This window comes from Neomonachus schauinslandi, chromosome 4, assembly GCF_002201575.2.
Source record: "Neomonachus schauinslandi chromosome 4, ASM220157v2, whole genome shotgun sequence".
NCBI classification, from domain to species: Eukaryota; Metazoa; Chordata; class Mammalia; order Carnivora; family Phocidae; genus Neomonachus; species Neomonachus schauinslandi.
This window is the reverse complement of record NC_058406.1, coordinates 176,393,018-176,410,437: the sequence shown is the minus strand read 5'-3', so window position 1 is coordinate 176,410,437 and position 17,420 is coordinate 176,393,018. Positions and strand designations below refer to the sequence as shown.

General features: G+C 38.4%; 1 protein-coding gene across 4 annotated transcripts in view; it reads left to right on the top strand.

Moving 5' to 3' along the window:
* The window catches only part of CYRIB (CYFIP related Rac1 interactor B), a 146,270-nt gene that overhangs the window by 119,034 nt on the left and 9,816 nt on the right, over positions 1-17,420 (top strand). For all 4 annotated transcript variants that reach the window (XM_021688460.1, XM_021688463.1, XM_021688462.2 and 1 more), the window contains 6 exons: positions 1,279-1,400; positions 6,037-6,142; positions 11,780-11,916; positions 13,481-13,558; positions 15,894-16,010; positions 16,920-16,999. In XM_021688460.1, the coding sequence (XP_021544135.1) occupies positions 1,279-1,400; positions 6,037-6,142; positions 11,780-11,916; positions 13,481-13,558; positions 15,894-16,010; positions 16,920-16,999 (640 nt within the window). The remainder of the gene's footprint in view (positions 1-1,278; positions 1,401-6,036; positions 6,143-11,779; positions 11,917-13,480; positions 13,559-15,893; positions 16,011-16,919; positions 17,000-17,420) is intronic.

The window sequence follows — 17,420 nt, the reverse complement described above, 5'->3', positions numbered from 1 at the left end:
AAAGAAATAAATATATTGTATATTTGTGGGAAGGTAAAGTGGGTGCAGAAAAGTCTAAGTACTAGTTTTTATATGATTGGATAGACAAAGGGATTTATCAGAAATGTTCTCAATTCATACTATCAATTTGGTCTGCCTCCCCTATCCCTGTAAGAAAAATATTTGTGTGGAGGAATTCAGCCAACACAGTTCCTCTCTAAAACATTATGATGATCATAATGTTTATCATTTTTAGTGCTTTATGCCTTATCTGTAGCATCAAATGTGGTCTAATTGGAAAGATTTATGAAAAACTCCATTTCACCCAGATTGCCCATTTTTCTCAAAAAAAAATTGTATTAAACAAAAAAGAAACAAATGACCAAGTTATTAAAAACAGGGTTTCTGCTACCTCAAATTTAGGAGAGAGAAATCCAGATTTAGTCATCTATTAGCATATGCTCTGTGGCTAACACCACAGGTGGTGGAAATGCCCATATGTTTGTGTTCCTGATTGTGCTTTTTATGACTAAAAATCTCCCTTCATTTTTCTCTCACTCAGTCCCAAGTTTGTGGGGAGCCCGTTTTTGCTTTAGTATTTCAAAACTTCAGTGACAGTATCATAGCTGCAAGTCTCTGGTTTTCAGCAGCCTAGCCATTCTGAAATGGTGTCATAATTTGAACTCCTCTGCACAGGAGTTTTGACCTTGTGCTCATCAGCAGAGAAGTTCATTGGCACAGAATTTAAAGTGGTCCCTAGAAAAGGGAAACAACTAACAACTATTCTTTTAAAATAGTTTTTATTTTATATGAAACTCAAGTCATTAAAATGAACTTTATAGGAAAATAAGGTAGTTTCAGTCTTAAGCTATAGATGAACAAGATATATTAGTAGGCTTTCCATTTCTGTTGCATTAAAATAAATCATGATTCATGCATTTACAGTCATTACTGGTAGTGATTACTATAGTAGTAAAAGTGATTATTAACACTATCCCAATTTAAATTTTGAATTACAGTTCTCAAGTTCATTTAATATACAAAGTCATGGTTTGTAACTTAAGATAAATAGTAATGTTTGATGGTCCCTTGCTCCTTTGTGATATTTACAAACTTGAGTCCTAGCTATTCAAATGTAGAAGTATGGAAAAATTATCAATCTTTTCTAAGAAGTGCAAAGTTAACATTGAATAAAATGTGAGCCATCTTTAGAAATTGAGATTGTTCATTGCTTAGAGTTATACATGTACTGAAAAAATCATGTGACTGTAAATTTTTTTGTGCTTTCCTGCTATTTAGATGCCCAGCCTACAGAGTCTGAGAAGGAAATTTATAATCAGGTGAATGTAGTATTAAAAGATGCAGAAGGTATCTTGGAGGATTTGCAATCATATAGAGGAGCTGGCCATGAAATACGAGAGGTAAAGCACGTTTAAACATTTTCCAATAAACTAAAATTTACTACGTCCCTCCTCTTCTTAATCTCTCTTTTGTACATACTTTTGAATTCTCTATTGCATATTAAGTATTATATTTAAAGAACGATTACTTGCATTATTTTAAAAGTGGTTGTAGTGATACAAGGGTAAAAGGAGAACAATGTTCTGTAATTTATGTATGTTAAAGAAAATTTTATTTATTTTTTGGTTGCTCTCACACCTGAAATTTACAGTATCCACGGCGGGGGTCTACTTATACTTTTTATACTTATTTATACTTTTGGAGAGGAGGAGAGAACATAACTTTCTGCGGCCTTTGGTCCTGCTAGTCTTATTTTTTCCATTCCTCCCATACCTCATGGGAAAAGGCTGCTGTCATCCTTGCGGTCTAGACTCCCCCAACTCTGTCCAATGACTTTACACCATGGAGCCAGTCTTTGGTGTGGTCTCCTCGATTTTCTTCTCCTGAGCCTCTGAACTCATCCAGGTTTCTATCTATCTCTTATTCCACTTCTTCTATTTTTCAGAAAAAACTGTGTGTCTACTTGTTACCAAGACTAATGTCTCTACCTTTGTTCTGCATCTTCCTCTGGAACTTTACTATTTTAATTATTCCTTCTCTTAATTACATCTTCTATGTTTTTTCTTCTGTTGACTTCTTCCCCTCAGAATATACACATACTCAGGTGTCCTCTACCACCCAAAGAAACACCCTAGCCTCTGGACCTATCTCTTTCTCATTACTGCATTTCTTAAGGGCATTGCCCTGCTTCTTCATTTTTTTTCCTACCCTTCTGCTTCTCGTAACTAACAGTGCAGAGGTTGTCAAGGGGCAGTCTGTTGGTTTTACGGTCCTTATCCGGCTCCATTCCTCTAATGACATTTGGAGTATTAGTGAAGGCAGAATTAAGTGTAGGCATCAGAAGATGATTCAAGATGTTTTAGTTTTGGACTAAGGGGCACAGGTTTTGGTGATTGACTGGATGTTTAATATAAGGGAGAAGGGGAGTTAAATGATTCTGGGGTTTCTGGTTTAGATTAGCCATTGGTGATATCATTAGCTTAGGGAGATTAGAGATAAGGTGAATTCCATTTTTTACCTCTCCTGGCCTGGACTGTTTGTTCCTTGAAAGTCTTGCACATGTACATTTTTCTTTCCTCCACATCCCAGTAATTACTTCCCCCTTACTTGGCTGCCCCAGTGCTTTGCACACATTTCTTTTATTGAAATTTAATGTTGATAACTCCCCCACCACCTCCAGCTTGAGGAGGAGGGTAAACCTGGTTTCTTACTGATTTGTGTGTCATCAGCACCTAAAACAGTGCTTAGGAAGCAGTAACTGTTGAAGAAATAAATACAAGAGCTTAGATGAATCTTGCCAATATCATTAGCTTAAGTGAAACCTTAAGATTTCAGTAAATGAAGGCATGTAACCCTTCCAGTGAAATTTAAACGTATTTTGAAAAATCAAACATTTGTGGAAATGGAAGATTTAAATGATTAAGCAGGATCTTAATTAACTAATTGACAAATTCTTTTCCTATAGGTCACAACAATTCACAATTTGTTCTAAAAATGTTTTAGTGTCTTCATATTGATTATCAGTGCTACAAATTATTTTAATTGTTCAGTATTATATCATTAAAATCTTTAAAATTTGTTTTACAGTTGAATTCTGATCAGCTGGTTACAGTTGTCTCCCATAAACAATAAAGAAAAAACTATAGAGATATAAACTTTTACCTATTGCCCGTAGGATTTTTTAAAAAAAAACTTAACCAAGTGAAGGGTTACTCTCTCTGCTTTGTGGGAAGGCTCACTACAGTCTTTATATTGACTTCATTGAATGTAGTTGTCATCTTCTAAAAGACAGTAAAATGATAGAAACCTTACTTAGGAGCCATTTCAAAGAGGACTTGTAAAAGTTCCTGTAAAACCAGGAACTTTAGATGCAGTGACCAAAGGTTGGAGTTCACTGTAGGACCCCTGTGGTCACCCAGTTTAGTGCTGTGGGCACATTCAGTGCACTCGTGGCATTCCATGGTTGGTCACATGGGAAAGTAAATAAATGTCACAAAGTTAAAGTTTACATAGAAAAATAACACTAAAAGGAAAGGGGAGAATCACAAGAGATAGTAAGAGATTCACCTTACCAGGCTTTGAGACTTACTATAAAGGTACCTTCATTAATTCTTTGGTAAAGGAATTAAGGACAGAGAAATAGGTAAATAAAATAGATAAAAAATATGTAAGCTAGAAGACTTAAAACAGCATTTAAATCTGTAGATTAAGGTAAGTGTGTAACTATTCAAGCATTTGAAGAAATTTTCACTGAGGAACGCATATTGATGTTTGGGTTTAACTCTATAAGCACAAAATGTTTCTGAAAAGTAGGAAAACAATTTAAGAAAGGAAGGTACAAATAAAAGCTGATTATATACAAATATACAGAGAACAGATATAACTACGGTAACTGTCAATAGGAAGACTTAAACTTGGTAGAACAACCATTCTACCTATGAAAAAGCACAGACAATAGAAAAAAAATGTTCAGATTTACTAATAAATGCTTATCACTGTCAAGCAGTTTTACTATATATGATAAATTGTTAATGCTCAATATTGGTTTATGAAGGAACAGGTAGTTTTGATACAAATGCTAATATAAAATGGTTGCCATTTTTGGAGGTCAGTTTGGCCAGTTGTAAAATGAGATCTGTAAAATTGTTTGTACTTCTGTACCAGATTACATTTTAGAAGATACTCTCTTACAGAGTATCATTCAAGAGCAAGGTAAACGTAAAAACCTATGCTGAGGATGTGGAATTATTTACATTTTTGTTTAAATGGCATTTTATTAAACGTGACTGAAAGAGAATAAAATTTGATTTAATACAGAATCTCTTAAACAAAGCTTATTCTCTAGGATAAACCACTGGTGAGGGAAGTAAGAGCTCTCCACTACTGTTTTGATAGATCTATACCAGTTGTAACACTTCTGAAACTGACAGTTGCCATGTCTGCTCCATGACAGTCTCACCGCTGATCTGTACTAAGCGTCCTTTGCATGTTGGGCTGTCTGGGTGCTGTACCAAAAATGTCGCCTAACACAGTGACACTGATGTGAAAGGAGAAGGAATCAGAATTACAGTGAGAACCATAACATGTTGTCATAAAAGAGCAGCCAGTGTCCCGGTTCTAAATCCAGGCAGGGCAGGGTCAGGGAAGTAGTTAACTCTCACTCAGTTGTGAAAGTGGGTAATGTTTGCCAGACCATTTTGATACTATGGGAATGAGCTCTTACTTGGAAAATAATTTTTAGATCTTGCAAGAAAAGTTGGATATGCTTCTCAGGAAAAGAAGAGAAAATTTTAATTTTTATCTGTTTGCTTATTTCCTGAATAATTAACAGATTTTTACCACTTGATATAAAACATTGCTGAGATGGGGCTTGAGACTAAAAGAACGTTTTCGTATTTGTCAGGATAGTATCACAGTCCCTTTGAAGTATTCGTATTACTGTGAAAGAAGGATTGTTTTTTTTTTTTTTTAAAGATTTTATTTATCTATTTGAGACAGAGAGAATGAGAGGGAGGAGGGTCAGAGGGAGAAGCAGACTCCCTGCCGAGCAGGGAGCCCGATGCGGGACTCGATCCCGGGACTCCAGGATCATGACCTGAGCCGAAGGCAGTCGCTTAACCAACTGAGCCACCCAGGCGCCCCGAAAGAAGGATTGTTATATGTAATGTCAGATTTTCTTTAATATTAAAATTCGAGGTAGTCACTTAAGTGGGATTCACTTCAGATCCTACTGTGTTTGAATATCGTTTGGGGCGCCTGGGTGGCTCAGTTGGTTGAGCTTTTGACTTAGGCTCAGGTCGTGATCTTGGGGTCCTGGGATCGAGCCCCGCCGTTGGGCTCCCTGCTGAGTGGGGTGACTGCTTGTCCTTCTCCCTCTACCCCTCCCCCTGCTCATGCTCTTATTTGTCTCTCTCTCGCAAATAAATGAATACAATCTTTTAAAAAAAAAGTTTTATATTAAAAAATCAAGAAAATTTGCATGTAGTGGCAAGCTTATAAGGCACATTGTATAAATAATATATAGCCCATTTGTTTAATTTGTATCTTATTTATTCAGAGGATTCCCTAAATCTGTCTGGTTTCAGTTTTATTTTGCTTTCTTGTTTTTCAGTTTAGTGTGGATGGAATCAGAGTACTAGTGCCTTTGGAAAATCTAAACATGTCGATACTTCCTGATAATGTTTATAAGAAGAACCCCCATACACTCCCCCATCTTGGTTATGAGTTTCAACTTTCAGATAGCATGTTTAGTTTGTTTGAAGATGTTAGAAAAAACAAACCAGATTGTTGAAAAAAAAAGCATTAAGTTCCATAAAAGATTAAGAGAAGCAAAAGAAAGATGAAAGCAAGAAAATACCTTTCATTGGGAGTGACCCTCTATATTCACAAAAGATTGCCTAATGGTTTGAAAGACTGGTCATATTTTATTGAGTATACCAGGGTTTCCTATGTTTGCCGAAACCTATATTTTAATGTAAAAATAATACTGTTTTGATTTTTAAAACTCTAACTATTTTTATTCTTTGGATTTTGAAGGCAATCCAGCATCCAGCAGATGAGAAGTTGCAAGAGAAGGCTTGGGGTGCAGTTGTCCCACTAGTAGGCAAATTAAAGACATTTTATGAATTTTCTCAGAGGTTAGGTAAGTTGAAAGTTTTGTAATTATGACTTCCCTAGTGAAAAAGACATTTATTGATAAGGAATTAATGTAGAGTATCTTATGTTCACCTTGCTAAATTTGTATGCTACATAGATACAGCAATCTTGTTAGACTGTAAGATTATCATCCCTATCAACCCAGGTCTTTAATTTATTTAGACCATTTCCCCAATAAATTATAACTTCCACAAAGAAATGTCTGAATTTTTTTTTTTTTTTTGGTAGCCTAAAGGGTCCTAGTATGAGAAACACTTGGTAGAGCTTCTCTCCAGCTATACAGCAAATCCTGTCCCATATGTGGGAACTAATCGTCAGGACTTTGGGTTATTTAGATTTTTGTGTTCTTAAAAATCATTGCTGATTATCGTCAGTTCATGTATCTAAAATGGTACAAGATGAGAAAATAGCAAGTTGATGATGTGCCCAAAGTTATCTAGGGAGTTATTAAAACAAAAAGCATTCAAAACCATTAGCTTTTTTCCTGGCATGGGAATAATTACTCAAAGATCAGAATTATACCTTCCATACAGTGAGTCAGCAAAATTGGAATTCCTTTTATTTTGAAGGAGGAGGAGGCAGAGCAGGTAAGATTTAGGCAGTTAGCTGTTGGAGTAATTTGAAAGACATAAGTTGGCCAGGTTTTAAAAATTGGTAATTATTTGGGTTCTGTGTTTTGTTGTTTTTAAGTCTCCAGATGCCTTGGGAAAAATCAATAGCTTAGGTAGTTGATTGGTCAGTCTACATCTCAGTTGGCTGGAGTGATCTCTGCAAAGCATCTCTGTGTCCATTGGTGTAGGGCTTGTGCTTTCCAGTTTGCAGTAGGTCCCTGTCACTTCCTAGTTTTTCCTCTCTGGCTCTCCATACCTTCATATTAGCTACTAGGCCACTTGGGTCTGCAACCTACTTGAAAGCTGAAGTTCAATTTTTTAAAAACTAAGAGAACTGCTGTTTTTCCTTAGATGAAGGACTGTTAAAGGTACAGATTGTTGAGATAGAAGTGTTGGTATAAATTATCCTTTTCTTACTAGAAATAAGAATTGTAGCTTACTTTCTCAATAGGGACAGTCAAGTTCTTTCACGCTGCTGACCTTTTGATCAAGTACTCTGTAGTTTGTAGTTTTGTAACCTCATTGAACTGAAGTCTTTTAATCATGGTTATCTTGATTCCTTCATGTGCTGCTAGTTCCTAGCTGCACATTTGAAGTTACATTGCTTTAGTTGGTGCTCAGGCCTACTCAGACTCATCTTGGTCTCTTACCATTTGCCACTTAAATAAAAAAGAATAATTATAAAATAGGCCAAACCAGTCACGCTTACATGTTTTCTTCTGTTTTAACTATCAATTAAATCAGGCTAGTGGTGTGTGTTCCATTTCAGCAGAGTGGTATAACATAGGTAATAGCAAGAAGCTATCGTTTTTCATACTGTCATGTGGGAGCCTGGAACTTTGATTACTCTGGGGACTTCTGTAAAGTTATGAGCAAAGTACAAATTTAATATAGGACAGTTTACTCCTCATCTCTTCGCCCGTAACCTGGTTAGTAATGTTTCCAGTTTCCATGTTGACAGTAACATATCCTTGTTTATGTATGCTAGGAACTCACTGTTTCTTGAGTGAGTGAGGGATGAATTAATGAATACACACATCTGGAGTCGCCTGGGTGGCTCAGCTGGTTAAGCATCTGCCTTCAGCTCAGGTCGTGATCCCAGGGTCCTGGGATTGAGCCCCATGTCAGGCTCCCTGCTCAGCAAGGAGTCTGCTTCTCCCTCTCCCTCTGCTTCTCCCCCTGCTTGTGATCTCTCTCTCTTTCTCTCCCTCTCTCTGTCAAATAAATAAAATCTTTAAAAAAAATTAATACACACATCTGATGTATCAGATATGTATTGGGTATTTAGGAGAAGCAATAATAATGGATTTTAGGCTTTGGAGGCATAGCTTCCTATTTGAAATCTGATGTTTACCATGTATTAGTTGTGTGGTCTTGACCATATGACTTAAATTCTCCGAGTTTCAGTACCTGTCTGGACTTTGGAGTCTGGTGAGCCATCTGGTTTATATCCACTAAACCTTTTGTCTCTTTTTTTTCCTACTTGAGCTACAGATGAGGATAAACATTACAAATAGCCCACAAAGAACCACCTAATTGTTAAGATACGTGTGGTCCCTCAGAATCTTGCAATCCCAAGGAGAGGGTGCTTGGCCTCAGCACCACAGATACATTGTGGTGTGTGCTCCAGAAGAGGGACCCTGATCCCTTGCCAGTTTGCAGACTTATAGAGATGCAGGGAAGGGATCACTTGACTAATTTGGAAGATATACTGATCTTTGTTGACAAGGTTAATGTTGCTGGCCTGGGAAATATCATGTACTTGCTTGTTTCAGTCCAAGGCCTTCCTCGTTGAGGTACCTCAGTGAAGGTTGTATGATCAGACCGTAAACAGACTCCTTTGTCTTTCCTCAGCCTTCTTCCTGTTGCAGGGGCTTATTAATAGGGATCATCCCCTGGGGTCATAATGGGTAGGTCTGTCTATCATGTTGGCTTGTTTTCAGTGGGCTAGATTGCCCACAGTGAGTGTGGTCATGTTTCTTGGCTATGTTAAGTCACCCACAGTCCACATCTTTTGTGTTTTCTTCTGAGGATTTAAGTTCCGATATGAGTCTTTGATTTAGGTGTGGATGGCAGTGTTGATAAATGCTTGTCTCTAAAGGGGAACTTTCCACAGGGGCCTCCTCTTAAACTAGGCATCCACTGGTTTCCCCTTATTGTTCTACTTTGTGGACTAATCTGTCTTTATTATTTCTCCCAGTTGATCTCTTCCTTGTAACCTTGTGCACTGATCTACCAGCTAATTTCTTCTAGAATTTAGGGCTTAGTAGACTGTTAATTTCTTCTTATCACCTTTCCTAAGAATCCTAATCACATGGTTTTGTTTTAGGAGCTCCATCAGGAAGACCAATCCCTACATCATCTCATCCTTGACCTCCCTTTCTTTCCAACTCAGCCAGAGACCTGAGCCATCTTCTGGGATCTTCTGTCTCTGATTTCTTTCTTGACACAGGGCATTATAGACTAGTAGGACTGTTTTGTATCCACAGAGACTCCCAAGATGAGAGGCTGGTCTAGGTGCCCGAAAGGCAGATAAGCAGTGCCATTGTCTTGAGATCCCCTTTTTTCACAGATTTGCCCTTGAGGGCTTCAGCCAGAACAGAAGTTCTCCAGCATGGTTACTGGCCATCCCAACTCAGCCAAGTGACTGGACTGCACTCCTTGGGTGGGGGCGAGGGGTGGGGATGGGGATGGGGGGGGGGGGCGCCTGCCATCTCCCAAAGTGGTAGAGCACCTTGAATGTTAAATTTACCCTGAGACTTGATTTAGGAAATGCAGATTTCTTTTTTTCTTTAGCAGCCTGTAACAGTATTGGTGTGTGTGTTTTAACAGTTTTTACTGTTCTCATGTCTCTCAAACTTTGCTTTCCACTTATATTAATACTGACAGATGGAATGAATCTTGGGAGATGAGTAAACCATTTTTCAAAAGAGCTAAAACGTGTTTTTCCTCTTAATTGACCTTCACATCCACTCTTGCACTTCTGTAAGCTATCCATACTCCTGCAATCCATTCTTTTTTTTTTTTTTTTTTTAAAGATTTTATTTATTTATTTGAGACAGAGAGAGCACATGAGAGGGGGGAGGGTCAGAGGGAGAAGAAGCAGGCTCCCTGCCGAGCAGGGAGCCCGATGCGGGACTCGATCCAGGGACTCCAGGATCATGACCTGAGCCGAAAGCAGTCGCTTAACCAACTGAGCCACCCAGGCGCCCCTCCTGCAATCCATTCTACACATAGCAGATAACATGGAGTTTTTATAAGTGTTAATCTAATGATATCACTACCCTGCTCAAGTGGTTTCTTCAGGGACATTAAGGAGGACAAGACCAGAATACTGGATATGGCACATAAATTATATGTGTATTGTTCTAGTCTTGGGTTACTCTCTTCCTTGTGCTCTCTTTTCTACCTGTATTGGTCTTCTTGCCATTCCTCTGCTATGTCATGCTCTTCTCAGTTCAGGATCTGGCTCACTACCCTGCTTGCACACTCTTGCTCATCCTTAGTGCACACTTCAGCCTCAGCCCAAATGTCACTTACTCAGAGAGGTCTTTTCCTGAGCCTTCAACTAGGTGAGATTCTATTTTTATGTTTTTTCATTGTATCATGTACTTCTTAACACACATCACAACTAATAATTTGTCTTTCTTCTCTGTATAATCATGCTCCATGTGGGCATAGGGAGCATGTCTGCTTTCATCTGTGTTACCCCAGTGTCTGGCACAGGGTAGACAATCAAGACATTTTCGGACTTGCTATAAAAAAAAAAAAAGATAAGAACTATCGTTTGGAGTTACTGTGTAGGTGACAAATAACATCTGTGTAGTGTCTAGCTCAGTACCAGCACATATTAGACATGTAAGAAGTACCTACTATGTAGTAATCCATAGATTCATGTTTTATAAGGTTACAGAAAGCTAGGTAGAATGTTGCTTTATTTGAGAGGCAGTTTATTATGTATTAAGGTGGAAAGAATAGGGCTGTAGAGTTAGAAACATCTCGCATTTACTAGCTGTACCCTTGGGGGTCTAAAATCTTTGGAACTCAGTGTGTACCCATCAATGCTCATGTCCTAGTTGATGGTGAAAGTTAAATAAGAGACTAAGTCACGTGCATAGTAGGGATGTTAGTTCATAGTAGGGTCTTCATAAATAGTAGAGCTGGTATTTTTTTAAGTTAAGGGTTGTTGATCTGACAAATTTATTATTAATAAATATTTACTTAATAATCTGACATTTTTTCATTAATGTCAGATCACCATCTACTACCATAAGCTCCTGTTTTCTTTGAATAAAATCTGGCATTTTTTTTCTGATTCTGAAATCTGTGAATGAATTAGTTTGATTTCTTTGATTTTGTTTTTTGAAGTGAAATATCAATATTCCCATTTTTAAACACAGTATATATTAGTCTAGCATTCCAAAGAGAGCACTTATTTCGAAGGGACCATTTACTTACGTAATGAATTAGAGTATTTATACTGTGATTCTAGGATGCCAAGCTCTAAGACACTCAGGAAGCTAATTATTAAACCAAATACTTTGTTTCCTTTAGTATGTGAAAGAAAGCAATTTGTGTTTATAAATAAGCAACATATTCAAAGTATGAGAAGTTGGTAATTTATTCCCAGCCATGTAGAGATTTGACTGTGTGGACATGATGCCACTGAAAAAGTTACTCAGCTGTAGGAACCCTTACCGGTTCATAAAAATCAACACTGTGTAGAATGGTGAAAATAATATAAAATTTGCTGTTTGATGATCAGTGTTTAATTCAGATTCGTATTCTGCGTTATTTTGAATTTGGGTTTATGGAATTATAAAACTGAATTGGTCCCTTTAAGGTTTTTATTCTGTTAAACACTATTCAGTTTCAGTGATTATATTTAGATAATCTGGCTTTTGAAGAGACCTTATTTTTATGGGAACTAAAATCATAACATTTACAAATTGCTCATTTTTAAATAAAAATCAGTGAACTACAGCTTAATATTTTAATCTTCGTTTCTTTAGAAGCAGCACTAAGAGGTCTTCTGGGAGCCCTGACAAGTACCCCATACTCTCCCACGCAGCATCTAGAGCGAGAGCAGGCTCTTGCCAAACAGTTTGCAGAGATTCTTCATTTCACACTCCGATTCGATGAGCTCAAGGTAGGACTTTGTGCTGGCCCTGAGGTGCATGGATGTTGTGAGCCTTTCAGTGAGCACAGGAGGAAATCCCTGGAGACCTTGTCACAGTGTGTTTACGTGGTATCTGTTGGTCCTTAGCGAAACGAAAACTAGATTTAAAAGTTATGGCAGGTCTTTTGATGTATTACACGTGTAGCAAATAGCAAATTACTCAACACTCAGTCTTCATTTAGCTTCATTTTTAAAATATCTCTGGAACAATATTGACCTTTTTTTTTTAAAAAAGATTTTATTTATTTATTTGAGACAGAGAGAATGAGAGAGAGAGCACATGAGAGGGGGGAGGGTCAGAGGGAGACTCGATCCAGGGACTCCAGGATCATGACCTGAGCCGAAGGCAGTCGTCCAACCAACTGAGCCACCCAGGCGCCCAATATTGACCTTTTCTAATATTATTTTTTCTTTTCTGCTCATCCCTAATTTTCAGCATCCCTTCATATGAAGACGTTAAGATATTTCCTTCCTTTCTTCCTGCCTACCTGCCTTCTTCCTCATCTGTCTGTCTATCTATCTTCCTATTTCCCTGCATCCGCCCTCCCCCCCCCACCCCCCGCCGCCCCATTGTTGGAAGGACTGAGTGTAAAGAAACAAGTAACTTTCATGTGAGGAGACCTGATCCACTTGAGGCTCTGTCACAGTAACCAGGTGTGAGGCAGGTCCTTCAACTTTCCAAGACCTTGGGGACCTTATCTGATAAATGGAAGAGGTGGATTCCTAATTACAGCCTTTTATGATTGCATAATAGGAAACTATTCTCTCTCTCTTTTTTTTAAGATTTTTATTTATTTGAGAGAGAGAATGCAAGAGAGAGAGATCATGAGAGTGGAGAAGGTCAGAGGGAGGAGCGGACTCCCCGCTGAGCAGGGAGCCCAATGCGGGACTCGATCCTGGGACTCCAGGATCATGACCTGAGCCGAAGGCAGTTGCTTAACCAACCAAGTCACCCAGGCGCCCAGAAATTATTCTCTTTTATTAATACTTTGAGCAGAAAGGATTTGTATATAAATTTTAGTCTGAGGATTGCCCTGTTGACCATATACACATACTTTTATTGTAATAATTCAAAACAAGTCCCTACATATTTCTTGTTTTTGTTTATTTGGTAATACTGGTTTTTGGGAAACAACCTTTTAGTATATTAACCTAAAATTATTGAAAAGAAGAAGGGAAGTATACGGATCATGACTATGAAACAGTCTACGTGGTTCATCTACTATGTTCAGAAGGACTAAGTACAATGTTATGTGATTTAGGTACAAAAAGCTATCTTGGGTGATGCCAGTTTTAGTTCTATGAAACAGTCTACGTGGTTCATCTACTATGTTCAGAAGGACTGAGTACAATGTTACGTGATTTAGGTACAAAAGCTATCTTGGGTGATGCCAGTTTTAGTTCTTATATTGGTATTACAAATTAGGGAGTGTCACTTAACTAGTTAAAACTGTATTTAGGAGATTTTTCACTTAATTTTTACACTATCATTTAACGTGCATAATACATTTTTCTTTTATAATGTCTTCTTTAGATGACAAATCCCGCCATACAGAATGATTTCAGCTATTACAGAAGAACGTTGAGTCGTATGAGGATTAATAACGTTCCAGTAAGTTAAAGCTTTGAATCGGGGTATAGTAATGATGGCCATTAATTTGCTTGTTCATGTGCTCATCCATTCAAGTGAAGTTAAAGCTGATGATAAAGTTGGTACCCCACTGCGGGCTCTAGCTGTGAGAAGAAACGGCGGGATGCTGCAGACCACACGCAGTGTTGGCCTGCCCTTCCACTGAGTCCCTTTAGTGCCCATGACTCCTTCCTTCAGTAAAATTGCTATCTGTCCATACAACATTGATACTTACAAAATTTCTGTGTGTATTCTTGTTTTTATTTTTTTAATATTTTTAATTAAAAGATTTTATTTATTTATTTATTTATTTTATTTATTTTTTTTTAAAGATTTTATTTATTTATTCATGAGAGACAGAGACAGAGAGAGAGAGAGAGAGAGAAGCAGGCTCCCAAGGAGCAGGGAACCCGATGCAGGACTCGATCCCAGGACCCTGGGATCATGACCTGAGCCGAAGGCAGACGCTTAACCATCTGAGCCACCCAGGCGCCCTAAAAGATTTTATTTTTAAGTAATTTGTACACCCCACATGGGGCTCGTCTTCACAACCCTGACATCAAGAGTCGCACGCTCTCCTGACCAAGCTGGTCAGGTGCCCCATGTGTATTCTCATTTAAATTGCACAAAAACTTTGTGAATTCGTGCTTGTGAGTTTTTTGACCCCATAGTCTTAGAATGGAGGAATCCTGGAGAGAAGTTGACCTGGAATGAGAGGATACTAATGTTGGCAAGAGGGGAGAGCAAGGTCATGGGCCGTGAGCACTCCTGTGCCTGTTCCTTGGCTACAGAATCGCTCTTCTGGTTTACTTAGGCTTGATTTCCCTTGATTTCTCCTTGTCTTTACCCTTTTTTGCCTCCAGGGAGTCAAATACCATAAGTAAAACCTTAAATAGAAAGAAAATATTCTCTTTTTCTTCACGGATTTTGAGGACCTACATTGTGCTAATTGGTGTGAAAAATGGGGAAATTTCTAGGATCAGCCTTATAGCCTCAACTAGATAGTTTAATAAAGACTACATAAATGTGTAAGGAGTGGTAAGTGGCATAAGAGGTTAAAGAAAATGCCAAAGGAGCGACTGGTCTTTTTTTTTTCTTTTTTCATTGAATCAGTATTTCCTGAAGTGGCTGTTGTAAGACAGGCCTTGGTAGGAAAAGGATTTCTCTTCCATGAAGCATCTGTTATTTTACATTACTTTGGTTTTGCATAGACCAGTTCCTGTTGTGAGATTGACCTTGTCATTTGTCTTTTTCATACCCACCATGTAAAATCAAATCAAATCAAATCAAATCAAAACATGTAACACCCAGTCAGTCCTCCAGTATAGCCATGCTGCTACCACTCAAGGCCAAAGACCGTAAAATCCCCTTTGCCCTATCTTTCACCCTCAGTAATCACAGGTACATCCAACTGTTGTCAAGTGAAATACCTTTCACATCTCTTCCTCACCCCCCTTTTCATCTCAGTTCTTCTATTCCAGTTGAGAGCCTCATTCTCACTCTCTTTGGCAGGCATTCTGTAGGAGAATTCATTTTTTGACCTATGGTCTCTTTCCTTTTTGGCACACTCTGCCTGACACCATCAGTCAGTTTGCTTTAGAAAATTGACTTAATTGTTGTTCCTTTCTTCTAACATGCTCAGGGGCCCCCTGTCACATGCAGAAGAAAAATAAGAACTTAAGCTAGCAGCTGAGACACTCTGCAGTCTGACCCCAGCCTTCCTTCCCAACCTTGCTGTCCGCTGGCCGTTGCCCCTTGTTACACTGAACACACTGGATTACACTCTAGGCCACTTGAAAACATGCTCTTCTCCCCTGACTGGTTGGAATGCCATGCGTACCTGCCCATTATCACCTGCAAAGGCTAAGTCTTCAGAGTCCATTTTAGTTTCTTCCAGTCTAGTGTAGTCTTCCTCTCACCTCCTTTTTTGGTCATTGCCTCTTAGCATGTTGTGGGTACCTGTGTGTTCCTGAAACGGAGGCAGCGTCCTCGTCATCTTCCTGTCTTCCATAGCATTTAGAGCAATCCCTTGTTACAGTAGGCAGCCCATTCAGGTTTTACTCAATTGCTTAATATTATTTACCGTATTTTAAAAGAGGTTAATCTTTCTGAAAAATAGCTTAATACCATTTTTAACCTGTTTTTAAAGAATATTTAAGTATTATGTGTACATAAGGGTCTAAAATATAATTTAAGAGTATTTAATAGAGTAACAAGCATTAGTGAAGCAGGCACTCTGCCTAGGCCCTTCTTTTATAAATGTTATCATATTTAACAGTTTATGAACTGATATCTCATGCTCTTATTTTCCACATAGGCAGAAGGAGAAAATGAAGTAAATAATGAATTGGCAAATCGAATGTCTTTGTTTTATGCTGAGGCAACCCCAATGCTGAAAACCTTAAGTGATGCCACGACAAAATTTGTATCAGAGGTGAGTAAGTGTTGCCTAGATAGCTGGTTACTCTTCGTGTTATTCTTCCTATCTACAGCCATGGTGACCTCCGCAGGCCCTGTGACGTTGCCATCTCTGAGCGCATACGCGCTGCGTCCTGTCCTTTCCCCAAGGCCCACATGCACACATCTATCTACCTGCCTATCGGCCGCTTCCCTTTGGATGTATAGTCAACACCTCAATGGTATCGTGGCTGAACCAAAGTCTTGGGTGTTTTCTCCCAACCCTGCCCTTTCTCCAGTCTTTTCTGTCTTAATAGTACCACTGTAAAGGCAAGTAACTTAGGGGTTATCATCCTGAATTCCTTTCTTTATCTAACTTCTTGTATCTCCTCTGTGAGACAGTATTATTGACTCTCCCTCCACAATAGACCCTGAATCTGAAAAGTTAGCTCCTCTCTTGCTCTACCTCTCCAGATTGGCCCACTGCCCTCTCACCTCATACCTGGATTATGGCATTCGTGTTCCTACTGGTCTTACTACTTCTGCTCTTGCCCCGCTATAGTCCTTTCTCCAAAGAGCAGCCAAGTAATCTTCTTTTTAAAAACCACATGCCCTTCTTTCTCTGTTTAAAATGTTTCCAGTGACTTTCCAGTCTCCTTAGGATAAAATCCCCCTACCTCATGGCCTGTGAGGCCCTGTCTGCATGTAATGGTTGTTTCTACTCAGCTACAGTGTAAATGACTCTCAGGAGAGCAGGGTCTTGCTTCTCTTGCTCATAGCCATATCCCTAGAGCTTAGAACAGTATCTAGAATCTAGTCCATTTTTTTACAAAATTAGGAGTAGGAACCAACATTTAAAGTTGTCAGTTTTCACATTGTTAAGTTTTAAATTATACTTAAGTAATAACTATTACTTTCACTTTTTTTCCTCCATACACTTTTACAGAATAAAAATTTACCAATAGAAAATACCACAGATTGTCTAAGCACCATGGCTAGTGTATGCAGAGTCATGCTCGAAACACCGTGAGTATTAGCTGATTCTTTTTCACTTTAACAATCCTCTTGAAACAGTTGTCTAGAAATGAACAGGTCTTGTTTGGAAGGCAGAAAATAAGTATATCTGAAGTATCCAATGTTACATATATGAACAATATTAAAATAATTTGGAGCTTAATGTAACTTCTGGTTAAGTAGAAAGTACAGTGGGTTTTCAGGTCCCTAAGGCCAGTCAGACTCCCTTATTAGACTCTTCAGAATGGGGAATTTTGTGGTGCTCTTATGGAGATAGGGAAGAGCTTTGCTGTTTTGGTTATGCTTCTCATCAGCATTCTCTCTCCTTTCCAGTAAGAACCTTGCCTTTTTGCTAGAGGACGAGAGTTACTCTTCTACTTATCCCTTTCTCTCAGTATTAGTTCAGTCTTTATTCATTCATTTATTTACTTAT